At 35.8% G+C, this 24,972-nt stretch overlaps 1 protein-coding gene across 1 annotated transcript; it reads right to left on the bottom strand.

Annotated features, from left to right (window-relative positions):
• Positions 1-16,037: 16,037 nt before the first annotated feature.
• LOC108468613 (uncharacterized) lies at positions 16,038-17,204 on the bottom strand. Its single transcript, XM_017769495.1, has 2 exons — positions 16,883-17,204; positions 16,038-16,738 (listed from the first exon to the last, which is right to left on the bottom strand). The coding sequence occupies exons 1-2, from the start codon at positions 17,202-17,204 to the stop codon at positions 16,038-16,040; spliced, it is 1,023 nt and encodes a 340-aa protein (XP_017624984.1).
• Positions 17,205-24,972: the final 7,768 nt, after the last annotated feature.

Raw genomic sequence — 24,972 nt, 5'->3', positions numbered from 1 at the left:
CACCCAAATTTCTCATGAGGAGGCCAAGGAAATCAACGACCACCACCCCCTTTAGGCTTCCAACAACAACCTTACCAGTAAGAGAAAAAGTCGAACCTTGAGGAGATGATGACAAAGTTTATTTTAGTAGCGGAAACCCATTTTTAGAACACTGAAACTGCACTTAAAAATTAGCAAGCAACAATTCAAGGACTCAAGAATCAAATTGGACAACTGGCTAAGATGATTTCAGAAAGACCACCAGGGAGTCTACCTAGTAACACCGAACCCAATCCAAAAGAGCATGTGAAATCAGTTACACTAAGGAGTGAGAAAGTGTTAGCCGAATCTGAAAAGAAGCCACCATAAGAAGCTGAAAGAAACGAAGGAGAGGAGGTAAGACAACAATGAAAATTCAGTACCGAAGGAGTATAGACCACCAATCCCATATCCAGCAAAGTTGAAGAAAGACCGTATGGATGCACAATTCAGTAAATTTCTTGAACTCTTTAAACAATTGCATATTAACTTACCCTTTGTTGAAGCTATCTCGCAGATGCCTACATACGCAAAATTTTTGAAGGAACTTTTGACAAACAAAAGGAAGTTTGAAGAATTGTCCACAGTAGAACTAAACGAGGAATGCTCGGCCATACTCTAGAATAAACTGCCAACCAAGCTGAAGGATCCAAGAAGTTTTACTATTCCCTGCTTAATTGGTAGTTTAAATGTTGAAAAGGCCCTGGCTGATCTAGGGGCAAGTATTAATCTAATGCCTTACAAAATGTTCAAGCAACTTGGTCTTGGGGAACCGAAACCCACTAAGATGAATATTCAACTAGCTGATAGATCTGTTAAACATCCTAAGGGTATTATAGAGGATGTGTTTGTAAAAGTAGATAAATTTATATTCCTTGTTGACTTTGTTGTGCTTGACATGGATGAGGATGTTGAGGTGCCTTTAATTTTAGGTCGTCCATTTTTAGCCACTGCTCAGGCTGTTATTGATGTGGGTGATGGTAAACTTGTGCTTAGGGTAGGTGACAAAGAGATTATTTTTAAAATATATGATGCCATGAGATTTTCTAGGGAACAGGATGATTCATGTTATTTTATTAACTCTATTAATCATGCTCCTCAAGATTTTTTATAGGAAATCGTACATAAGGACACATTGGAATTGTGTCTTGCCTAAGAAAATGAGGTAAATGACGATGATTCTACGATAGGTAAGATAAAAGCTGAGTTAAATGCCGATGAGCCCTCATTGAGACATAAGAGCTATGAAGATATTGAGGTAAACAATAAATTAAAGTTAAAACCCTCTGTTGAAGAACCTCCTAAATTGGAATTAAAGCAACTACCAAATCACTTAGAATATGCATTTCTTGGAAATAATTCTACATTACCAGTGATTATTACTTTAGATTTACAGCCAACTGAAAAGGACGAGTTACTCCAAGTGTTGAAGGAGCACAAAAGAGCCATAGCTTGGAAAATTTTTGACATAAGAGGGATCAGTCCTTCTTTTTACACACATAAAATTTTAATAGGAGATGAATATAAACCTTGTGTGCAAGCTCAAAGACGACTGAATCCTAATATGAAATAAGTTGTAAAAGCAGAGGTAATTAAACTCCTAGATGCTGAAATTATTTATCCTATTTCTAATAGCTCTTGGGTAAGTCCTGTGCAAGTTGTTCCTAAGAAAGGAGGCATGACTGTTATAGCCAATGAGAAGAAAGAATTAATTCCAATACGAATAGTCACGGGATAGAGAGTCTGCATTGACTATAGGAAATTGAACGATGCCACAAGAAAAGATCACTTTCCCCTACCATTCATTGATCAAATGTTGGAAAGATTATCTGGGCTTATGTATTATTGCTTTGTAGATGGACTTTCTAGTTACTTCCAAATCCCAATAGCTCCTGAGGACCAAGAGAAAACGATATTTACATGCCCATACGATACGTTTGCTTATCGACGAATGCCTTTTAGTTTATGTAATGCTCCTGTTACTTTTCAGCAATGCATGCTGGTAATTTTTGATGAACTCGTAGAAGACATTATGAAGGTATTTATGGACTACTTCTCGGTATTCGGTAACTCTTTCCATCTTTGCCTTAAAAATTTAAAATAAGTTCTAATGAGATGTGAGGAAATGAATCTTGTGCTAAATTTGGAAAAATATCATTTCATGGTTCGTGAAGGGATTGTATTAGGACAATAAATTTCTAGTAAAGGGATCGAGGTTGATAAAGTGAAAATCGAAACTATTGAGAAACTACCTCCCCCTAGTTCAGTTAAGGCTATTAGAAGCTTTTTAGGACATGCAGGATTTTATAGAAGATTCATTAAAGATTTTTCTAATATAGCGAAGCCTTTAACGAATTTACTAGAAAAAGATGTACCTTTCAATTTCAGTCAGGAATGCTTAGAAGCATTTAACACTCTGAAGGATAAATTAATTAATTCCTCGATTGTAGTTACACCTGATTGGAATTTACCCTTTGAACTAATGTGTGATGCGAGTGATTTTATAGTAGGCACGGTTCTTGGACAGCGAAGAGACAAGCACTTTCAACTGATCTATTATGCTAGCAAAACTTTGACAGCCGTGCAAGAAAATTACACGACGACTGAGAAAGAATTGTTGGCTGTGGTTTTTGTATTCGATAAATTTAGACCATATTTAATATTATGTAAAGTTGTCGTTTACACTGACCATTCAGCACTTCGATACCTACTTACTAAAACAGATGAAAAACATTGACTAATAAGATGGATTTTGTTGTTGCAGGAATTTGATCTAGAAATTCAAGATAAAAAGGGAGAAGAAAATTTTGCAGCAGATCATATATCTAGATTAGAAAACTTACATCTCAAGGGATTTGACGAGCACGAGATAAATGACATATTCCCTGAAGAACAGCTCTTCGCCATATCTGACTCTGAGGTACATTGGTTTGCAGACATTGCAAATTATTTAGCTGCTAACGTTACACCAAAAGGTTTAACACATCAGCAAAAGAAACGATTCTTCAATGATATTAAAAACTATTTTTGGAAAGATCCTTTTCTGTTTCGTATATGTGCAGATCAAGTTATTAAAAGATGCATCACGAAGTAAGAAGTAATAAAAATATTGGAACATTGCCACTCAGGACCAACTGGAGGACATTACAGTTGGAGTAGGACAACACATAAAACGCTTGAATCAGGTTTTTATTGGCCCACACTATTTAAAGATGCCAACATGTATGTTACTTCTTGTGATAAATGCCAACGAACAGGTAATATCTCTAAACATGACGAAATGCCTCAAATGTACATACTTTCATATAAAATATTTGATATATGGGGTATTGATTTCATGTGTCCATTCCCTAGCTCATTTGGGAATAAATACATATTAGTAGCCGTTGATTATATGTCTAAATGGGTGGAAGCCCAGGCCTTACCTATTAATGATGCTAGAGTAGTGGTGAAGTTCCTTAAAAAGCTTTTCTCTCGATTTAGAGCACCTAGAACAATTATCAGTGATAGGGGCACTCATTTCTGTAATGCTCAATTCGATAAAACCCTTAAGAAATATGGAGTTTACCATAAAACAGCTACCCCTTACCATCCTCAAACTAGTGGACAAGTCGAAGTCGCCAACCGAGAACTTAAACGCATCTTAGAAAAGACTGTAAAGTCAAATAGGCAGGATTGGGAATAGAAACTAGATGATGCCTTATGGGCCTATAGAATGGCTTTTAAGACCCCCATAGGAACGTCTCCTTACAGACTTGTTTATGGGAAGAGTTGTCATTTACCGTTTGAACTAGAACACAAAGCATTCTGGGCTATAAAATTTCTGAACTTTGATATCAAACTCGCAGGTGAAAAGAGATTGATGCAACTGAACGAGTTAGAGGAATGGCAAGCTAATGCCTATGAGAACTCACGATTATACAAGGAAGCAATGAAGCGCCGCCATGATACTCATTTAAAGCAGCACAAGTAATTTGAAGTTGGAGATCTTGTCCTGTTATACAACTCAAGGCTCAAATTGTTCCCTGAAAAGCTTAAATCATGATGGTCAGGTCCTTTTGTAGTCCAAAATATCTTTCCATATGACACGGTAAAGGTAAGTCACCCAACCCAAGGCACTTGTAAGGTAAATGGACATCATCTTAAACTTTATAACGATAAGGATTTTAAAGACAATGGAGAGGAGCTACGGCTCCGCGAACCTGCCTAACATTCCCACAAGGTAAAGTCGAGCTTAGACTTTAAATAAGCGCTTCTTGAGAGGCAACCCGAGCACTAACCCCACTAAAAACTTAGTTTATTTTTCCTTTTGTTTTACAGTCTAACTGCAGGTATTCTTGGCACACACGGCCTAGCACACAGGTGTGCTTTAGACCGTGGGATCTCCACGAGCAAGAAACACGGGCGTGGCCATGGCCGTGCTAAAACAGGACAAACATTTTTCCCAAGACAGAATGACACACGAGCTGCAATAAATAGCCACGGCCGTGCGACATGGCAGTGTGCACCATACAGTTAAAGGACACGGGTGTGTCCCAGACCGTGTTGAAACTACACTTTAATTTCCCAAACAAATCAACAGAGCCACGGGCTGCAATAAAGCTCCACGGCTGTGCGAGGCGACAGTGGGAGCCACACGACCTTTAAAACGGGCGTGCCCGAGGCCGTGTGAGAACTTGCCTAAAGATCGAAACATTTAACGAAGTCAGAATAGAATACATGCTGATGCCACGGTCGTGCTTGAAGGCCGTGCACAATCCTGATTAATTGACACGGGCGTGTTGGACTTACCACAAGCGTGGACAAAACGAAGGGAGCTCCACATGGCCGTGCGATGTGGCCGTGTGGGCCACACGGCCTAGACACACGGGCGTGTCCATGGGCCATGTGCAACGCTGACTTAAATCATCAGTTGATAAGCACAACTCATGAACGCGGGCGTGGTATATCGAATACAGGTGTGGGAGAAACGAACAAATGTGTACACGGCCGTGCGATGACGAGCGTGTCTAAGGACTGTATGCGACACTGACTGCGAGTTCACAAAAAACACGGGCTGGGAGCATACCACACGGGCGTGGGCCACGGCCGTGTAGCTTAAAACGGGGCCTACACGACTGTGGCCCCCTTTTATTTCCCCCTAATCCTAATTTCTTCTTATTTTCCTTCACTATTCATCATCTTCTCCAACCAGCCACCCTCTTTCTCCTTCCTTTTCTTAACTTTTCTTTCGTTTTTCTCTTTTCCCTTCTTCTTCCCACTACTTCCTTATTTTGTTTACCCCCATCTTTTTTCTCCATTTTTCTTTCTCCTTTCTCTTATTTCCCCATTCTTTTTCCCCTTCCCCTCCGACCACCACGCGTTACTGCACTACTCTATTGACCCCACCACTCCCGGTTTCCTTCCTTGCACTTCTAAACTTTTATACTATTTTACTCATTTATTTTATTTAATTTGTTGACTATTATTACCTATATTTCTTTATCACTATTCTATATCATTTTTATCTACCAATACTTTACTGTCATTTGTGATTCTTGCTTAGTTTCAATTTTTATTGATTTGCTGCTTAAGAACGTTTTGAACATTTGCTATATGTTGCATAGTTTTTTTCTTTTTCGGGTCATTTGCTTTGATTAAGTTAATTCGTATCAGGCTTATACATATTTAGTACTCCATTAGTTAGTTCTCCACTAGTCATTATGATTCTACTTCTCTCGTTTGCCTAATTATGTTGCATTTAGATGTTTGTTCTTACTTGCTTGGTTTTCATGTTGGCTCAAGTCATGTGTTTTTGTTTGTAGACATCATGACGAACCCAAAAGGTAAGAAATCTGTGGTTCCTGCCTCGAAAAAGTGAAAAGGAGCGACATCTTCCTCGGGTCTCACCACCGAGATATAACATCAATTCCTCCAATTTCCACCAAGGCCCTAGGAGGAATTATTTCAAATGCTACGTGCCCGACCCCTTGGTGTGGGGCGTTGCGTCGATTGGGCCGCACTAGAGCAGGTCCATCCTTTGCCACCACTCCATGGGACTGCTTCTTTGATATCATCGTGCCAATGTATTTGGAGTTCACCTTGGAGCTTGGCTCGACCTTCCAGTTACAGACAGTAATGACAGAGCATGATGACCCAGGAGTAGTCCAATTCTGCCTTGGCGGTCTAGTACGGCAGCTGAGTGTTCTAGAATTTGGAGTTGCCTTAGGACTCTATACAGACGAATTCATAGAGGCTGACAATTTTCCCCACCTCCACCGCTATATCCATCGTTCACCTTCATCATTTTGGATAGACCTCATGCCTACTACAGGCATTTATGATCCTAGCCGTTCAAAGGTATCAGCTTTAGCTCCAGCTTTGCGCTATCTCCACGCCCTTTTGGCACATACATTAATGAGGAGGCGAGAGAGCATTGGCGTCGTCAACACTCACGACGCATACTTCCTGTGGAGCATGAGACAGGGGTATATTTTTTATCTCGCATACTTCGTCACCCTTGCCTCTCGCCATTATACAGAACAACACCGAAAGAGAGTCATCAGCATAGGCCCACATGTGACCCGTCTAGCGCGATATTTTGGGCTCCTGAATACAGTGGCCCAGTCTTCATCCCTTACTCTCATTGGCTAGATGTTCCCATAGGGCATCAAAAGTATGCTCCATATGTGAATGATTGAATGTCGTCGTAGATTTGACCTTTCTCAGTACCGACTTACACGAGCTACCGATGAGGATGACACCGAGGATATTCCTGATGATATCCTTGCATTTCAGGAGGACCTACCTTCTCAGCCGCCACCGAGTCACCGACCAGTTTATGCTGCAGCTTTACTGTCTGACGTCTTTGACCACCTTCATTGCTTTGAGCAATATTGCACTCAACGATTCGACAGCATCGAGGTACTCTACAACAAATTTGCCAACATTTTTACATATCGCCTCCAGCACCACCACCTTAGGATCCAGCTGTTGATGAGGACTTTTGAGTCCATTTATTTTTCGATTTGTTTTTCTTTTTATTTTCTTTTTATTTTTGTCTTTATTTATCATTTTATTAAAAGACTTTTATTAGTATAATTTGAATTTCCTTTTATCTAGTTATTTCATTATTACCAACCATAATATCCCTATCGATTTAAATCCCCTAAACATTATTGATGGCATCGCAGTTTTACAAGGTTCAGTCGATAGGTGCTACTAAGGAATAAACAAACAATCTTCCATGACTGTCATGTCCTGCTCGACCACGACCATAGCCACCACGACACCGACCACCACGATAACCTCTTCGTTAGGCACTGTGATTGTGGAACCCAACCTCTACATACACATCACTTTCAATGTCTCTAAACCCGTTTCCGCTCTTTCAAGGATTATATCCAAAAATTCAGGGCAGTTTCACTTCTCTCACTCTTTTCTGATATTATGATTATATTACTATTATCTATCTTTGTACATTGAGGACAATGTACATATTAAGTGTAAGGAGATTAATTATGTGATTATCAGAAAATCCCTGAATTTTTATCTCGTTCTCAAATAATTTTCTCTTATCATTATTGGAGTGAATTCGGATTGATTTATGATTTTGATTGATATGTTTTAAATTAAATCATAGGTAACCGTGCATTGATTGTTTAAACTTTAAGACATTAGGGGATCAAGCATGATAAGTTGACTTTTGAGAATTAAACTTGCTAGGTTTTTCCCTGAATTGAGGTATTATCTTGAAGTTTTGAATTTATAAGATTGGCATCAAATACCCATAATTTTCGTGAGATTTTGAGCCTTTTAGAGCATATATCTTTCTTGATCACTAATTTTATTGGTTATAATGTATCAACATTGATTTGTTATTTTAGAACTTGCATCAATTATACATGTCAAGACCACACCTTTGATTTGATATACTAAAATGATAAAGGCACTTAGGTTTTAACCCATTTACCCCATAAAAAGCCTACCCACATAGTTGACCCCTAGTAAACCCCTTCGAACCTTAACTATTGTTTCTTGATTTTCCCTATTCGTTAAGAATTTCTCCCTTCTCATTGACTCTTTTTTATCGAGATTTGATTTGACTAGTTACCTAACTATGTTCGTTCATTCCAGTTGCTGAATTATTTCTTATTATGTACTTTCCATTTAACTACTTGTTTTTGTTCTTATTTAAAAAAAACCATATATTTATATACATTCAATTACATATTGCTCTAAAGAGCTTGGATAAGTCAGTCATTATATTGAGAGAAAAGCTCACTTCATTAGTTTTGGTTAGTGTTAATTCTGGCACTTGTCGAATTCAGTGATTAGCTTTATTTTTTTCTAAGTTTGGTAACCTATTAAATTAATCTCGATTCTAACCCTCTTTTTTAGCCTTTATCCACACCTTTAACCCAAGCCCCATTACAACCCGATTAAAAACCTTTTGATTTGTGTATCATCTCATTATAGTAGTGGAGATTTGATTTTCATGCAAGCCTATGGTAATAAATTTTCATGTCTGACTATTGAATGCTTAAGTATTGAACCTTAAACACTTAGAGTGATTTGAGTGAATCTTTAGTGAGGATGTCAACCCTTGTCGATTTGGAATTAAAGGTAATTACTTAGATCAAGGGGGATACCTACGATTTCATGATTGAAATGTTCAATTTGAATTGTTTGAAGCTTTAATGTTCTTTTAGTTAAGCTCTTAATGTATGATTACTTGTGAATTATTTTGAACATTATTGATGAGAATTATAAGTTGAGAAGAATTTATTTTAATTGTGAGTTGGGGATTTTGCTTGAGGACAAGCAAATGCTTAAGTGTGGGGATATTTGATAAACCGTAATATATACATATTTTTACCCTATGTTTGGCATATTTATGGATGATTTTTCCTTGGTTTCATTGAATTCGACGCTCCTAATCCTTTAAATTCATGTTTTATACTTAGGCAAGCATTGGAAGGCAAAAAGAGTAATAAACGGGCCAAAAATGGACAAAATTGGCCTAATTCAGCATGGCACACGGCCTAGACATTTCCACACAGGTGATCCATACGCCCGTGTGTGACACACGAGTAGACCACATGCTCGTGTGTCATGGTCGTGTCGACACAAAACTAAGTCAGAATTACACACGGCCTAAGCACCTTCACACGGACGTGGCACACGGTCATGTCCTTGTCAAGCCTAAGTCTAATTCTACTCAGAAAAGACAAATTTTGGGCTAATTTGGGCATTCCAAAGTCTATTTAAAGACCCTAGAAGAGGATTAAAGGGGACATGCAGAGTTAAAGGCAGAAAATACTCAAGGACAGCCATCAGAATCACCTTAGAGGCAGGATCTACATCAAGACTTAAGATTTCCATCCAATTTCCTAGAAGTTCTTTGGGTTTCTTTATGCTTTGTTGTTTTGTAATCTTTGAGATGTTTTCTATTATTATTATGAACTAAGCTCCCTAAATACCTAAGGGAGATTAAACCTAAGACGGATCTTATTATTATTTGACTTATATGATAAATATTTGTTCTTATTCTTAATTGTGAGATTAACCCTTGCTTTAATATTCCAGGATATTAATTCAGGTTTTTAATGTGCTTATTCAGTAGAGCAAAAGTCCCTGTTTAAGAGTAGATCATTCATAATTAAGCGAAGTTGCATGCAATCCTAGAGATAGGACGACGTAAATCTGCCGGATTAGAGTCAAATCTAATAAGGGAGTCTATAGATCTAGTTAATACGGCAATAGGGGTTTTAATTAGAAAGAGGTTTCGATTAATCAACCTAGAGTCAGTTATTTTTAGTCTCAAAAGAGATATTAACATAAATCAGGGATTTCTACGAATTAAGTCAAGTGAATAAATCGTCTAATTTAAACGTAATAAGTGAAGTCTAGGTGGATTCTTCCTTCGGTATTGCCTTCTCCATCGATTTTTTAAAAGTTATTTTCCAACTTTAATCTCTGTCACAATCTTAGTTAATTAGATAATTAGTTTTAAATAAAATATTCTCTTAATTTTTGGGCTAGATAATAAAAAGATAGTAATTACTAGTACTTTTAGTCCTCGTGGATACGATATTTTCGGTCTCACCACAACTATACTGCTGTTCGATAGGTGCGCTTACCTTAGTCGAATTTTTAGTTAGTTTTACGACCATCAGGAAGTATTTTTCCATAAATCCAATTGCCTTACTTCACATGTATACACAAAGTTGCAACATGCTATAAAATTGTAACTGCTTTCAACATTAATGTGATGGCAAGTTCTTTAGGATGAGATGAATCATTTTATTACCTACTTGCAATAGTATATCATGTTTGAAGTCTTGGCGATGTCATTTTTCCAATGAATCGGAAGTAGCAAAAGATCTTGATGATCTACTAGCAGCATATGAGAAGTACCTCCACTCTCTTGTCCAAAAATCATTCATGGGTGAAAGATTTCAAACCCTTTAGAAGTCACTGTCTGTCCTTTTTGACCTTATATTGCAATTTAGATTTCATGCAAATCGGTTATATGAAGGAATCCTTGAGTTACAAGTGAGGGTTTCTTAATTCAGTTGCTTGTTTAGCAACTTGTAGATTTGAAATTCCTCATTTTCCAGGTAGATTTCACTGAATTTTATACTCGACAACATGTTACCATGTAAAGCTATCAATACGTATGGGTTTAAGGAGTTGCTGCTTATATTTGAGACATAAATGTAGTTATTCAATTCACTAATTTCGTTTTCACAATGCTCCCACTTGAATGAACAATCTCTTGGACACCTGGTGAACATTTAGTCGACTGACCAATTTGTACAACATCTCTTTATTTTTAGGTAAGACAACTTGTACTCTTCTGTCAATTGTGTTCTATATTTTTACAGGTATCCGACCCTGTATGTTATATTTCAGATGTCTTTCAGATGGCTTGTTTGGAATGTTGCATTTGATTTAAAGGTATTCTTATGATTTTGTTTATGGTGTTTATGTAGTACTGTACAAGTTCTGGATATGATAGTCCAAGGTTATTGGTGTTTTCTTACAACTCTTATAGCTGATATGTCCAAAGGTTGTATATTTGTACCATATTTCTATATTTGTTAATTAATGAGCAATTCATGGTATATGATTGATTTTTATCTCTCTTATTCTACCTTAACCATTTCTTATGCTATACCTTTGGAGACTTTATTGTAGCACTAAGATGTGGCTTTTATCTGGTTTTTGATGTAAAGCTTGGTGCTTTTTATTTATTTATTTATATTGGTTACAAGTTTGGCTCGCAATGCAATGCAAAGTGCATGGCTCAATGCATGTGAACAAGAAAGTTTTACTCTTTTTCATAATTTTCTACTATAAGGGACCATTAATCTACTTTTAATACCTATCTATTTTCATGTTCCTTTTCAATTTCTACATAGGATAGAAATCAGCAGGTACTAGAGTTTTGAAGTTCAAAGTATGACTAGCAATCTGAAGAACCTTTTACAATTTTATTTTTAGGTAGTAGGAAATTAATAATATTTAAATGTAACTAGGATTTTATTGTCTTGAGAAGGATGTCATATGTTTTTGTTCATTATTTTACTGTGTTCTGCTGTGGAACACAAATAGATTATATGTTTAGTAGTTTTGGATTATTTAAACAATACTTATGTCATGTGAACCTATTCTTCAACGATGATCTTAATTTTGTATGTTCCCCCCCAAAACTACTTTAGCTGCAAATGGCTTTTCAAAAGAGCAAAATCTACATTACCAATGATGCTAATAACATCAGGTGGTTGGGTTTTTACCATGTCAAAGTGAAAATTCTTATTCTCATGGCTTATCATTATGGTTTCATCCATTGATAAGCAATAATTTTCAAATTTGAGATGCCAAGGCAGTCAATGGTGTATAAGGTGAATTGAAATCCTTCATCCCTTCTACTTGCTCCTATTCCTGCCCCACTAATCTAATTGGTCTATGTGTCATATTGAATTTTATATTTTTACTTCTTGTTAACGTTGTGAACTCTTGTTCTTCTCCTCCTTAAATTTTATTTACTTTTTTCTTTCTTTTTTTTTTCCTACCAACTATTTGTTCTCTGATTTCTCACGGTCAAGTGTATTATTCAAGGAGATAGTACTGATTTATTTATTTATTTATTTTTATGGTTGTTTTCAAGTTCTTATTTGAGTAGAATTTCTTGCATATTCTTTCAAGTTTTGACCTTCTAATTTCTAATTTTGTATGTTTTTATATTGGAGTAAGTGTGATTCTATTTTCTACTGTTTTGGTTGTATTGGCACTGCAACAAGGAATTTATGTTGCTTGACTTGTGTATCCTAATTTCTTCTTTCCGGGTTTACATGTTGTGGCCATGTGATAACACTTCATCTTGGTATTCTCAGAAATTAAGAGGGCATTCTGCATTGGATTATTCAAAAGTACACATAATTTGGAATCGTAGTACGAATACATGAAACTTGGAGAAATAAGATGGGAAATTCGATTTATATACATATATTACATGGTAGAGATTAAGCATCGTGAAAATTTAATCAGCTAACTAACAAACCAAATCATGAATTATTGCAGACTTCTACTTGGTGGGAAGAGGACGTTCAATTGGAGGTATCTTCCGCATGGCGTAGTTGAGTAGTTGGATGATAGCTAAACACAATAATGGGCAAATTACCAATAAAAGCCCCATTTTTTTTAAATTTACCGAAATGGGCCAGGTCAGAAATTATTAACCGAAATGGGCCAGTTTTTACAAAACGCGTCCACGTCGGTAGCGTTGTCGAGGAAGCGAACGCTTCCTCAAGGAAGCGCTTTGCCTAAGTGGACAGAAACGCTTCCTTGAGGGCGCGCTTTCTGTCCACGTAGGCAAAGTGCTTCCTTGAGGAAGCGTTTTCCCCATGTTTGAACAGTAGCAACGGCTACTTTTTTTACCGTTGGTAACCCCCCAACGGTCCAAAAAAAATTATAAAACCCCCCACCCCTTTCATTTTTTTTCACACTTAAATCCTTTCAATCTTCAATCTTTCAATATTCTCTCAAATTCCTCTCAAATCTTTCAAATTTCTCTTAAATTCCTCTCAAAACTCTCGTTAATTTTTTTCAAAAAAGCTCTAATTTTATTTTTTCTAGATTTATTTTTTAAAATAAAAAAATTTGATTGTGTTAACAATGGCCGGAGAATTAATTCGCTTTGATGATAAACACATATCCGTTGAACAAATACAAATGGTAAGTGTTAAATTTAATAGTTAAATATTATTTAAGATTTCTGTCATTTATGCAAATTTAAATAATTCTTATTTTATTATTTCTTATAAAAGTCTGTAGATCGGATATTGCAATGCTATATCCATAACATGACTGGTCCTCCATCACCGTTGATAGAGGATTACCTACGGGAAGCGGGTTTTTGGCACGTGGCGATGATAGGCCGGGGGTGCAAGTTGGACCCGAAACTTATTAGTGCGTTGATAGAAAGGTGGAGACCCGAGACGCACACATTTCATCTTCCATGTGGAGAGTGCATTATCACTTTGGAAGACGTGTATTTGCAATTAGAATTGCCAGTGGACGGGGACGCAGTCACTGGGTCCGTTCATTCTGCTGATTGGGGAGCGGTATGCTACGAGCTTTTGGGTGCTATTCCGTACAATATTAACGGAGGTCGGATCGAGATGAGCTGGTTACGAGACACATTTCCGGAGCCGGATGATGATTCTACCGAACTAGAAAAAATTCGATATGCTCAAGCATACATTCTTCAAATAATTGGAGGTTATCTGATGCCGGACTTGTCACAAAACCTTGTACATCTGAGATGGCTACTGAAACTCGTTGATTTTAGAGCAGCTAGTGAATTTAGTTGGGGGTCTGCCGTGTTGGCAACACTGTACCGAGAGATGTGTGGGGCTACGCGACCGAATAAAGTGAAAATCGGAGGTTGCCTATCACTACTGCAATCATGGGCACGGTTTCGCTTTCCATTTTTACGTCCTCGAGTGGACCACCCATATACATTCCCACTCATAACGAGGTAAATTTTATATTAGATTTTACAATTATTATGTAGATTTAAAATATAATCGTATGCTAAAAATTTATTTAATTAGGTGGAACCATTTGGCAAGTTATGTTCGATTACCTACCTGTCTTGAAGATATACGGCTTCTATTAGATCAACGATCGAAAGCATAAGTAAGTATTAAAAATATATATATACATACATAATAAAATAGTGGATTCGTATTTAGTATTTAGTATTTAGTATTTTTTATTTAACTAATATTTCCATCATTTTTATATAGTTTCAATGGACACCATACGAGGATCCGCAATTGGGCGATAATTCGGATGAATACTTGCAAAATCTGAACGCTTGGCACGTGAAGGTCCCATTGGTCAACTTTGCTATTGTGGAGATGCACCAATCAGACAGAGTATTATGGCAATTTGGATTCCGGCAACCGATTCCTGTGGCACCTGAGGTGTTGGATGATCATCACAAAATCGACTTACGGCAATTGCATTCAGATTGGCCGAGATTCTGGTCACACTATATCCAAATGAGGGAAGATCAGTATGATTATATACCTACTTGGGAACCGATCATCATTCCAGAGTTGGTGTGCGTGCCGGAATACATGCCATAGTTTAGGATCCATAGCAAGCCATATTTACTGTCAGAAGAGGAGAGGTAGCGACAATTGCGTGTCCAAAGGGAACGACGTGGCCCTTTAAATCCAAAAAAAAAGGGACGACGACGCAGGCCCATCAACAGCGCCCACACAATCACCCGGCCCAGCAACAGGACCTACACAGTCATCGGGCCCAACAGTTCAACCATCGACACCCACAACACAGCCTCTTCAGATGATGCCAAGTACGTATCCTAGCCCTTATATGTTTCCTTTTTCTAGTCCTATGGCAGGTTGGAATGCATGGCCCGGTTCATCTCCATTTCCAATTACTCCGAGTGGACCGCTGATCTATAGGCAGCCATCGCACGAGGGATCGCAGGAGGAGCCGTCGGGGAACTCTTCTTTTTACCAATCCCCATCACCTTATGGGTTTCAAACACCTCCGCCATTAATGATGCAAACACCTCTACAGTCACTATTCTATCAAGGCGGGTCATCCTCCCAACACCCACAACCAGAATCCTCACCGGAGTAAGCACAACCACCGCCAGAAGCTGGACAAAGGAGGAATCCAACGCGTAACCGTCGACGACCTCCATGTGGCACTGAATCCGACCGGCACGGACATTGATTTTTATTTTAATATATTTGTACAAACATTTTGAATCTTTTATATTATTTCATGTAATTAGATAAAAGGTTGTTTTAAATAAAGTAATTGTAATTCACTTTTATATTTTTTAATAAAATGGAAATTATTTTAAATAAGGCAACATTTTGAATATTTTTATATTATTTCATGTAATTAAATAAAAGGTTATTTTAAATAAAGTAATTATAATTTACTTTATATTTTTAATAAAATGGAAATTATTTTAAATAAGGCAACATTTTGAATATTTTTATATTATTTCATGTAATTAGATAAAAGGTTGTTTTAAATAAAGTAATTGTAATTTACTTTTATATTTTTAATAAAATGGAAATTATTTTAAATAAGGCAACATTTTGAATATTTTATATTATTTCATGTAATTAGATAAAGGTTGTTTTAAATAAAGTAACTGTAATTTACTTTTATATTTTTAATAAAATGGAAATTATTTTAAATAAGGCAACATTTTGAATATTTTATATTATTTCATGTGATAATATAAAAGGTTGTTTTAAATAAAGTAATTATAATTTACTTTTATATTTTTAATAAAATAAAATTATTTTAAATAAAGCAATATTTTGAATATTTTATATTATTTCATGTAATAAAATATAAATTATACAACATATTGACAATTACAACAACTATCAACTATTGCGATTTGGACATGATCTACTTGTATGGCCTGGGTTCCTACACCATCCACATAACTTCTGTTGATTGGTTGTTTCTCAGATATCCATATTGTTGCGTATTCTAGTTGAGCAAGGTCGACCCTTTGGTTTACGCCGCAACTCTTTATCTGGCAACAGCTTAAACGGAGCAAGCGATACAGAAGGCCACTTACGCTCATCTGGGACTGGTGGGAATATGTGTCTCCACACATTGTACATGTATTCCAATTTGTACACGTCGTCGACATAGCTCATGGGATCCAGACGAAGATTTTGACAAGTTGCAATTACATGAGCGCATGGATAACGAAGTGCGTCAAACCTCCCGCAATCGCAAGTCCTATTTCTTAAGTGTACACGATATTGCCCGCCAGTAATACCTTGGTGCGGTTTGCCAAACTCTGTCACACGAAACCATAAGTTGTCTCGATCGTGACACACTGTGTGCATAGTGTTCGCCTGTGCCTTCGCTTTGTTAATTTCTTGCAATACCTTTGCGCACCATACATTGCCTCCCTGCATTTGGCCTGCATAACTCGCTGCTTGTTTCGGAAATAGTGCCGCTAAACGAAAATATGTCTCTCGCACAACTGATGTTATCGGTAAATGATGTGTTCCTTTCAGAACATAATTTATACATTCGGCCAAGTTTGAGGTCATGTGACCATATCGTAGGCCGCCGTCGTATGCTTGTGTCCACTGTTCGAAAGGTATATTACATAGGTAGTCATAGCCCTCTTCGTTAACTGAATGGAAAACTGCCAACATCTCATGAAAACGGTCCTTACTTATCTCATAGCCTGCCAATATAAGTTGATAGCGAAAATTACATACCACTTTTCCATTTAAAATAAATTTAATATTCCAAACGAAATTATATTAATAGAGATAAAGTTAAATACCCATGTTGGCCACTTGCCGTCGTTCACCTTTAGATGGATATTGCCTGTAGTAGTTGGAAGCAATGTGCCTTAGGCAGTACCGATGGTGTGTGCAATTCCATAGGCTTTCCTGTCGCTCAATTGCAACTAATATCCCGGTGCCTCGATCCGATATAACGCATATATCAGGTTGGGGGCAAACATGCATCCTTAACCTAGAAAGAAAGAAATCCCAGTCATCAGCTGACTCCCCCGGTGTTATTGCAAATGCAATTGGAAGGATTCTTCCACTACCATCCTGTGCGACTGCTAGCAATAGCCGATGGGTATATCTATCGTACATAAAGGTACCGTCAATTTGTACCAATGGCTTACAATATGCAAATGCGTCTCGGCATTGCTTAAAGCTCCAGAAGAGACGTTTAAATACTTGGCATCCACGGAGCAATCAGTCGTTGTAGTATGCAGGTTCTGTTTGAAGGTCTGTTATGCAACCTGGGATGTATCTCTCTAGCACTTGACACCACTGCCATATTTCATTATATGAAGCGTCCCACCCACTATGCATCTTCTCCAAAGCCTTCTGCTTAGCTATCCAAGCCTTGCGAGAAGAGGGCGTGTACCCCATTTGATTCTGAATATTGGCAATTAAGACCGCATTTGAAGCCCTAGGATCTGCCTTCACCGTGGGTAGTATTAAGCTAGCTAACATAGCTGAATCCATCTTGGGATGATCTTGTGAAATACCTTTCAACGAAGTACGTTAAATAATGTAACATTACATAATAACAGTATTATTCAAAAACCTTAAATACTATACCTGCAACACATGTATGTGGACCTTTATACTTTTTTATCTCCCATAACCCTGTCATTTTCCTCAATGAGGCGTAGATTTTCCATGAACAACTTCTGTCTTTCGCCTCAAACTTATTGGATTTAGATTTAACTACGTGGTAGTTAACACCGTTATTGATGCTATGTTGTTTCAATGCACCAAGAAAACTATCCTTATTGGAAAACTCCTTACCAACTTCAAATTCACTCGAATCCAATAAGGAACTTGTATGATCACGTGTTCTATGTGGTAGATCTGGAAACTCCAATGTATCATCTGCAGATAGATCAACATTATGCATGTGGGCTGGAGGCGAGTATGCCCAATCGTGGATCTTCTTCTTCATCGAACCCCTTCAACATCTTGAGTTCAGTTGGAATAGGCTCCGGTTCAGAAAATAATCCAACTTCTGTACCATCGTGGCCGGGCTCTCGAGGTGGATCCACATCGGACTCATCATCTAACCCACCATCATCTGCGACGTATGAGGTCCCCTTACCAGTGGATGTCATAGGGAGTACATCATCTCTTCTTCTGGGCATTTCATAACGTCTCCAATTAGATGTAGATTGCCAAGCACTATAAGTTGATGTTATTCCCCAGTACGTATTTCCAGCATCAAACATCGAGCCACTTAGGTACATGTCCCATCTACTAACAAAGTGTCGTGCAGGGGCTGTGTATTCCATACTGCTACCAAAAACTGGCGGTTCTGTGTTATGTAACCCACTAACAGAGTGTCGGGCAGGGGTCTTGTATTCATCTCGAACAGCAGCCGCAAATGTATCATTTGGTGATGCAAATTGTACATATAACTCAATATATGGTGCTCCACTAGCAAGATGAGTCTGCACCATTGCCTCCAAGCTAAGAGCACCTTTGATGTCGAACGAGTCATATGTTACTGGATCAATAGAAGTACAAAATCGATACCTAATAGACAACACTTTCATTGGCGTCGCTCCGAATATTTTACGCCTAATCCTTTTACGAAGTTCTGTCAAATCTATGTTCTGGTTGAAAACCAGTCGTATTGTATTCTCTGAAAAAAAACAACATCGTTCTCGGTGTGACGAACCTCACCATCATAGTAAATAACAGCCCTAATGCGTTCACTCATCTTTAATTTTTATCCTTCTTAGCCTCTCTATTTTTTTTTTTGCTGTAAGTTATGCAACCTGAGAACAAAATTTGGCTCATTTATAGCCCAAGTTATTTCAGAAACCACTGTAGCAAAAGAGCGTCCACGTGGGAGCTTCTTTCAGTACTTTTGCTGAAAATGCATCCTGCTTGAAACGTTTTTGACATTATTTATGCAGACACGTCTTCTCAAAATTATTTTTTTAAAGACCACTGTAGCAAAAGAGCATCCACGTGGGAGCTTCTTCCAGTAATTTTGCTGAAAATGCATCCTACTTGAAGCGTTTTTACCACTATTTGCGCAGACACGTCTTCTCAAAATTATTTTTTCAGAGACTACTGTAGCAAAAGAGCGTCCACGTGGAAGCTTCTTTTAGTACTTTTGTTGACAATGCATCCTGCTTGAAGCATTTTTACACTATTTGCACAGACACGTCTTCTCAAAATTTTTTTTTCAGATACTACTGTAGCAAAAGAGCGTCCACGTGGGAGCTTCTTTCAAGATTTTTTTTCGACAATGCATCCTGCTTGAAGCGTTTTGACACTATTTATGCAGAACCGTCTTCTCAAATTTATTTTTCAGAGACCATTTGTAGCAAAAAGCGTCCACGTAGAAGCTTTTTTAGATTAACAAATAATTTAATTAAGTTACCCTAAATCCCAAACCCTAATTTATTTGATTTTTTTTCTTAAATACCCTAAAGCCTTAAACCCTAAAATCCTAATCTAATTTTTTTAAATTTATGATTAATTTACTCAAATAACCCTAAACCCTAATTTATTTGATTTTTCCTTAAAACCATAAACACTAAACCATAATATAATTTTTAAAATTAGTAATTAATTTAATTAACAAACACTAAACCTTAATTTATTTAATTTTTTCTTTAAAACCCTAAAATTTAAAAACCTAAAATTCTTAAAACCTTAACCCTAATTGCAGAAAACCCTAATAAAAACACGGGGAAAACACTTCCTCAAGGAAGCGCTTTGCCTACGTGAATGACAGCGCCCTCAAGGAAGTTTACGTCGACGTAAACAAGCGCTTCTTGAAAGCTGCTTCTTTTTCCCCTGACAACACGCTGACGTGGACGCGTTTTGTAAAAACTGGCCCATTCCGGTTAATAATTTCTGACCTGGCCCATTTCGGTAAATTTAAAAAAAACGGGGCTTTTATTGGTAATTTGCCCCACAATAATACATCTGCGCATAAATGGAAAAATTCGATGATGTACAGAACAAATTTTCCTTATATATTTCTTTTAAACCTTTTCGTTCACATTTCCCTGTAACCAAGCCCCTTTTTTACATGAATCAGAGTAAGTAACATAGAATTTGTTTTTCGCGTTTCTTGTTATCTCCTTGATTAAGACAGTAATGAGGAAGAAAAGTAAAATTTAAGGTTGTTCATATCGCTTGTTAATAAACTGCAATCTATGTAATGTTAAATTTGAATTTTTTTCTAATGAAACAACATTTTATGCTATAAACTTAACCTCCAATTCTAGCAGATATAGTGCAAGTGGTTGTGATTTGAAGGTTTAAATATCATAATAAACCATGCAAATACACTACTCTAACCATATGTTTGTTGTGTGTCAACTATCATGGAGATAACTTGAGAAGCAGTGGATTCAAATAATAGTGTATTATTTTAAAATGTAGTAAATAAGATAGTTTAAATATTTTAATATAATTTAATATAAAATAATTATATTAAGAATGTTATTAAATATATTTAATAATAATATTATTAAAATTTAATAACAATAATCATCTCCTAAAAATATTTCTGCTAAAGGTATTCTAGTCATTTTAGCTTTTTTCTTTATGCTATTACAAATTTATTCCATTCAACCAAATACAAGAATACGATTGCAGTTCTATTCCATTGGATTCAACCAAACAATTAAATTACTGATTACAACTCTATTCCGTTACAATTACATTCTATTACAACTCTATTTCATTATAGCTATATTCCATCAAATGAATCAGTCAATTTATATATAATTTCAAGCTAGTATGGACACTCGATATCGATATCTCTAATTATATTTACGTAAATGCAAGGAAAATACCTTAGTTTGAACACTTTATGTATTGGGCCAAATCTGTCCAGGCCCAACAACCTAAACCCTAGCCCAAACACAAAAAAAAAAAGCAAAGAAAGAAAATCAGATTTTTCTAAAACCCTAGCCGCCGTACCAGCAGGCCCATCCTGCTGCCACCACCAACTCTCTGCCATCCCTACAAAACAAACCAAGAAGAGCAGATAAACACAACACGCAAACAGTAGCAGAAACATTTTTTATATTTGTAATCGGCTTTAAAAGGCCGAATGATGAATGTAAAAAATGGGGGAAAGAATCGATTGTATTTTAGGGGGGATTTTTCTAAAAAAAATTGTATTGAACACAAAAAAGAAATAAAAAAGAAAGAAAGTCAGTTTCAAAAAGGTGATTTCCGACTTAAATTTTCTGTAGTTTTGAGTTTTCTTGAGTTTTATTTTCCTTTTGGACTTTCGTTTTCGCATTTAAAAGTAGAAAAGACAAGGAGAACGAAGTTTTACCTTGTAAATATGCTGTGAAACCTCTTCTCTTCGCCGAGATCGAAGTATAAAGAGGATCTTAAGGCTGAAAGAGAAGAGCCCTCAGGCTTAAGCATGTTGGTCGCCGTTCACGGTGGTAGATCGGCACTTAAGAGGGAAGCATAGGGTTTGGCTGAGGGAAATGAAATGGGGAGGTTAGGGTTGTATTTTTGGTTCAGCCAAATGAAGCAGGGGAAAGACTTGAGGTTTTTTTTTTCTTTGATTTGTTCTTAAGTGGCTGAATGTATTTTAGGGTTTTAGGCTTGATTTTGTTCAGCTAATGAAACGACACCGTTTGGTGATAGGGTATAATTCCAAATGGGTCCCTATGATGTGGTGTGTACTTTAATTTGGTCCTTATACGTTTATTTCTTAGTCTTTTTACCTCTGATTTTATTTTTGTTTTGATTGAGTCCCTATTTCATCCAATTTTAACATTTTTTTTATTTATTTATTCGTTTAATTTATTATTCTTTATTAAATTATTTCTTATTTATATTAAGTTATTTTATTATATATTTTAATATATATATATATTATCTTTTATGTATTATTTATTTTAAACCCTTTTAAATAAGATTTAAAATTTGTTGTGCCTTTTATTTTTATTTTATTTTATTTATGCTAAAAGGAGTCATTTTATTTTCTAAGATTATTATTTATTTAAAAGGTATGATTTATTTTATACTAATATATATATATATATATATATATATATCTATATATCTATATATATATATTATCAATCTTAAAATTGGCCATAAATTGTTTTGTTATTTATTTTCATATCATTTTTATATATATTCTTAGTTTACTTTTACATCCGATTTTTTCCCTTATATAAGGTTTTGTTTGATTTCTTATTTTTATCCTATTTATGTATATATTTTAATATCACATTATTCATATATTTTATATTATCCCATGAAAATACTTTCAATACTACATTATGCATATAATTTTGTCTATATTATGTATATACTTTTAATACTCAATACTATTATTATGAATATGTTCTTGGTATATGTATGTATATATATATATATTTCTTTATTCATATATTATTATCATTATTTTCCACTTTATATTACACTATTTTTATTTTTGTACATACTTTTAATATCATTATTATATATAAATTTTCAATATATATATGTGTATATTTATGTAATATTTTTTTCAATATTATTGTTTCTAGTGTGTATATATTATGTATATATTTTAATACTACATATACATTTTATTTCTATTATTACGTATATATTTTAATACATATATGTATATATTTATATATCGTTATTATTAGTTATTTTTATTATTACTATTTTCAATAAATATTGTACATATATTTTTAATCTAGTATTATATGTTTTATATATATGTTCCTACTATTTCATATTTACATTATTACTATCATGTTTAATACCATATGTTATTATCGTTTTATACTATTATTATTATTATTATCATTCTAGTTATCATTGCCATTTTGTTCTTCCATGTTTTATTCATTTTTATTTATTCGTTAACTTACTTATGTATTCGATCATTTCATTTTCCTCATGTATTTGTTTATATTTACATATTACTAGCCTTGCTATTATTTCACCTCTTATAATTGCTCATATTATTGTTATTGACACTATCGCACTTATTATTACGTATTAGCACCATAATTTGCTTTTATGTTTTACTATAAATCACGTTAAATTTTTACTCACTACATTAAAAAATTCTTTCATAAAAGTAATATTCCGTATTTGGTAATTCGAAACAATCGTGCCCTAACTCACTGGGTTTCGATTTCTTCTCATTTTACCTAAATAACGGAATATTATTTTTAATCAATACGAGTTTTAAAAAAAAGCTTATTTTAGGAGATACGAGGTGTGGTGCCCTAACTTACTGGGTATGACATTTTGTTACCTCGAAATAAGGTCTTTCGCAAATAAAGGCAATATTTGGTGTTCGAAAATTCGAGAAAACGTGCCCTAACTTACTGGGTTTCGATTTTCCTCGTTCACCCTAGCTAACCGAATATCTTTTTCAAAAAGGTTAAAATACATGAATTTTAAATAAAGGCAAGCTCATTCTCAAAGTTCGAGATGACGTGTCCTAACTTAGTGGGCGTGACATTTTATTACTTCGAGATGAGAGAGTCCTTAACATCCGTTTTAATTTATTCGATCATTTTTAAATCAGCATTAATACAAAGAGGGATCGTATTTTAAATTCTTTCAAGTTTTCAAATCTTCGACACTAAGACACTAATTAATCAACTAGGTACCAATTATGGGTGTATCGAGGGTGCTAATCCTTCCTTGTGCGTAACTGACTCCCGAACCTATTTTCTTGATTTGCGTGGACCAAAATCGTTGTTTAAATAAATCAAACCATTTATTAAAAACAACCAATTTTATGAGGTGACCCGATCACACCTCATCAAAAAAGATTGGTGGCGACTCCTTTATTCATTTTCATTTTCAAAATTTAAGCCGATTCTAGTTTTTCAAAAAATGGTTACTATAGCTTGGCGACTCCACTGGGGACACCAAATAAGAGAGTCAAGCCACAAGTTGATTAACTTTTGTCTTTTTGTCAAAAATTGAAAATTTGGTTTTGATATACGATCCCTTCATTGCATTTCACCCGTTTTTCGTACGGTTTTCATCTTTTTATTCCTATTTTCTTTAATCGCTTCAAGTTTTTATGCATATATCCTCTCGCATTGCATTGCATGACCGTTGTGGTCACACCCTTTAGGTGGGAGTGAGAAACTATTCCTTCGTGAGGTTTTCACCTCGGTACAGGATAGCGGATCACTTTCGGGATATATCCGTACCTATGTCAATCGTGAGATTTTCATCTCCGTGCAGCCATAGGGAAATGTATTCCCCTGAACTGAACTTGGTCTGTATGAGCCTATAATAGGTGAAGATCGAGGAATCTGCTGGTTCAGGTACCCTTACTCTAGAACCAAACCACATATAGAGAGACCTAGGAGCCCACCCTAGGTAGAGCCACTCCGAACCCCTAGTGGTCACCAAAATTGCTTTATTTGTTATTTATTTATCCTGTACTAATATGTTTTGTTTTTGTTTTGTTTATAATTACATTGCATTACATCATCATAGGAATGAGGTGTTGATTCATATTTGATTGCTAAATAGAACAGCTTGTCATAAGAAAACGAATTTTTTGATAAAGTGGATTATAACACGATTGTCTAAATATGGTCCAAGTAAACACAATGAAAGAAAGCTGATAGTCCGTGAAGAAATACAAGACTTTGCTTCATTGCCTGAGGATGCAAGCCGACAAAGATTATTCAAGAGTCACTACGTCTTAAAAGAACTGACGAGTATCACAGGGACAAGTGATCAATGAGTCGCGGCCTCGATCAAGCAAAAAGGAGTTAATATAGACATCTCTTGGGGAATTTGCAAGACTCGACTATAAGATCCGGATATGAAGAGGAAGTTAGGTGTCTTCACTTGGAATATAGGAGAAAGGCCGTATATGTAGTCCGTTTATGTAAAAGAA

This window comes from Gossypium arboreum, chromosome 1 (genome assembly GCF_025698485.1).
Source record: "Gossypium arboreum isolate Shixiya-1 chromosome 1, ASM2569848v2, whole genome shotgun sequence".
Taxonomy (NCBI): Eukaryota; Viridiplantae; Streptophyta; class Magnoliopsida; order Malvales; family Malvaceae; genus Gossypium; species Gossypium arboreum.
The sequence above is the reverse complement of the archived record's forward strand: the minus strand, read 5'-3'. Positions and strand labels throughout refer to the sequence as shown.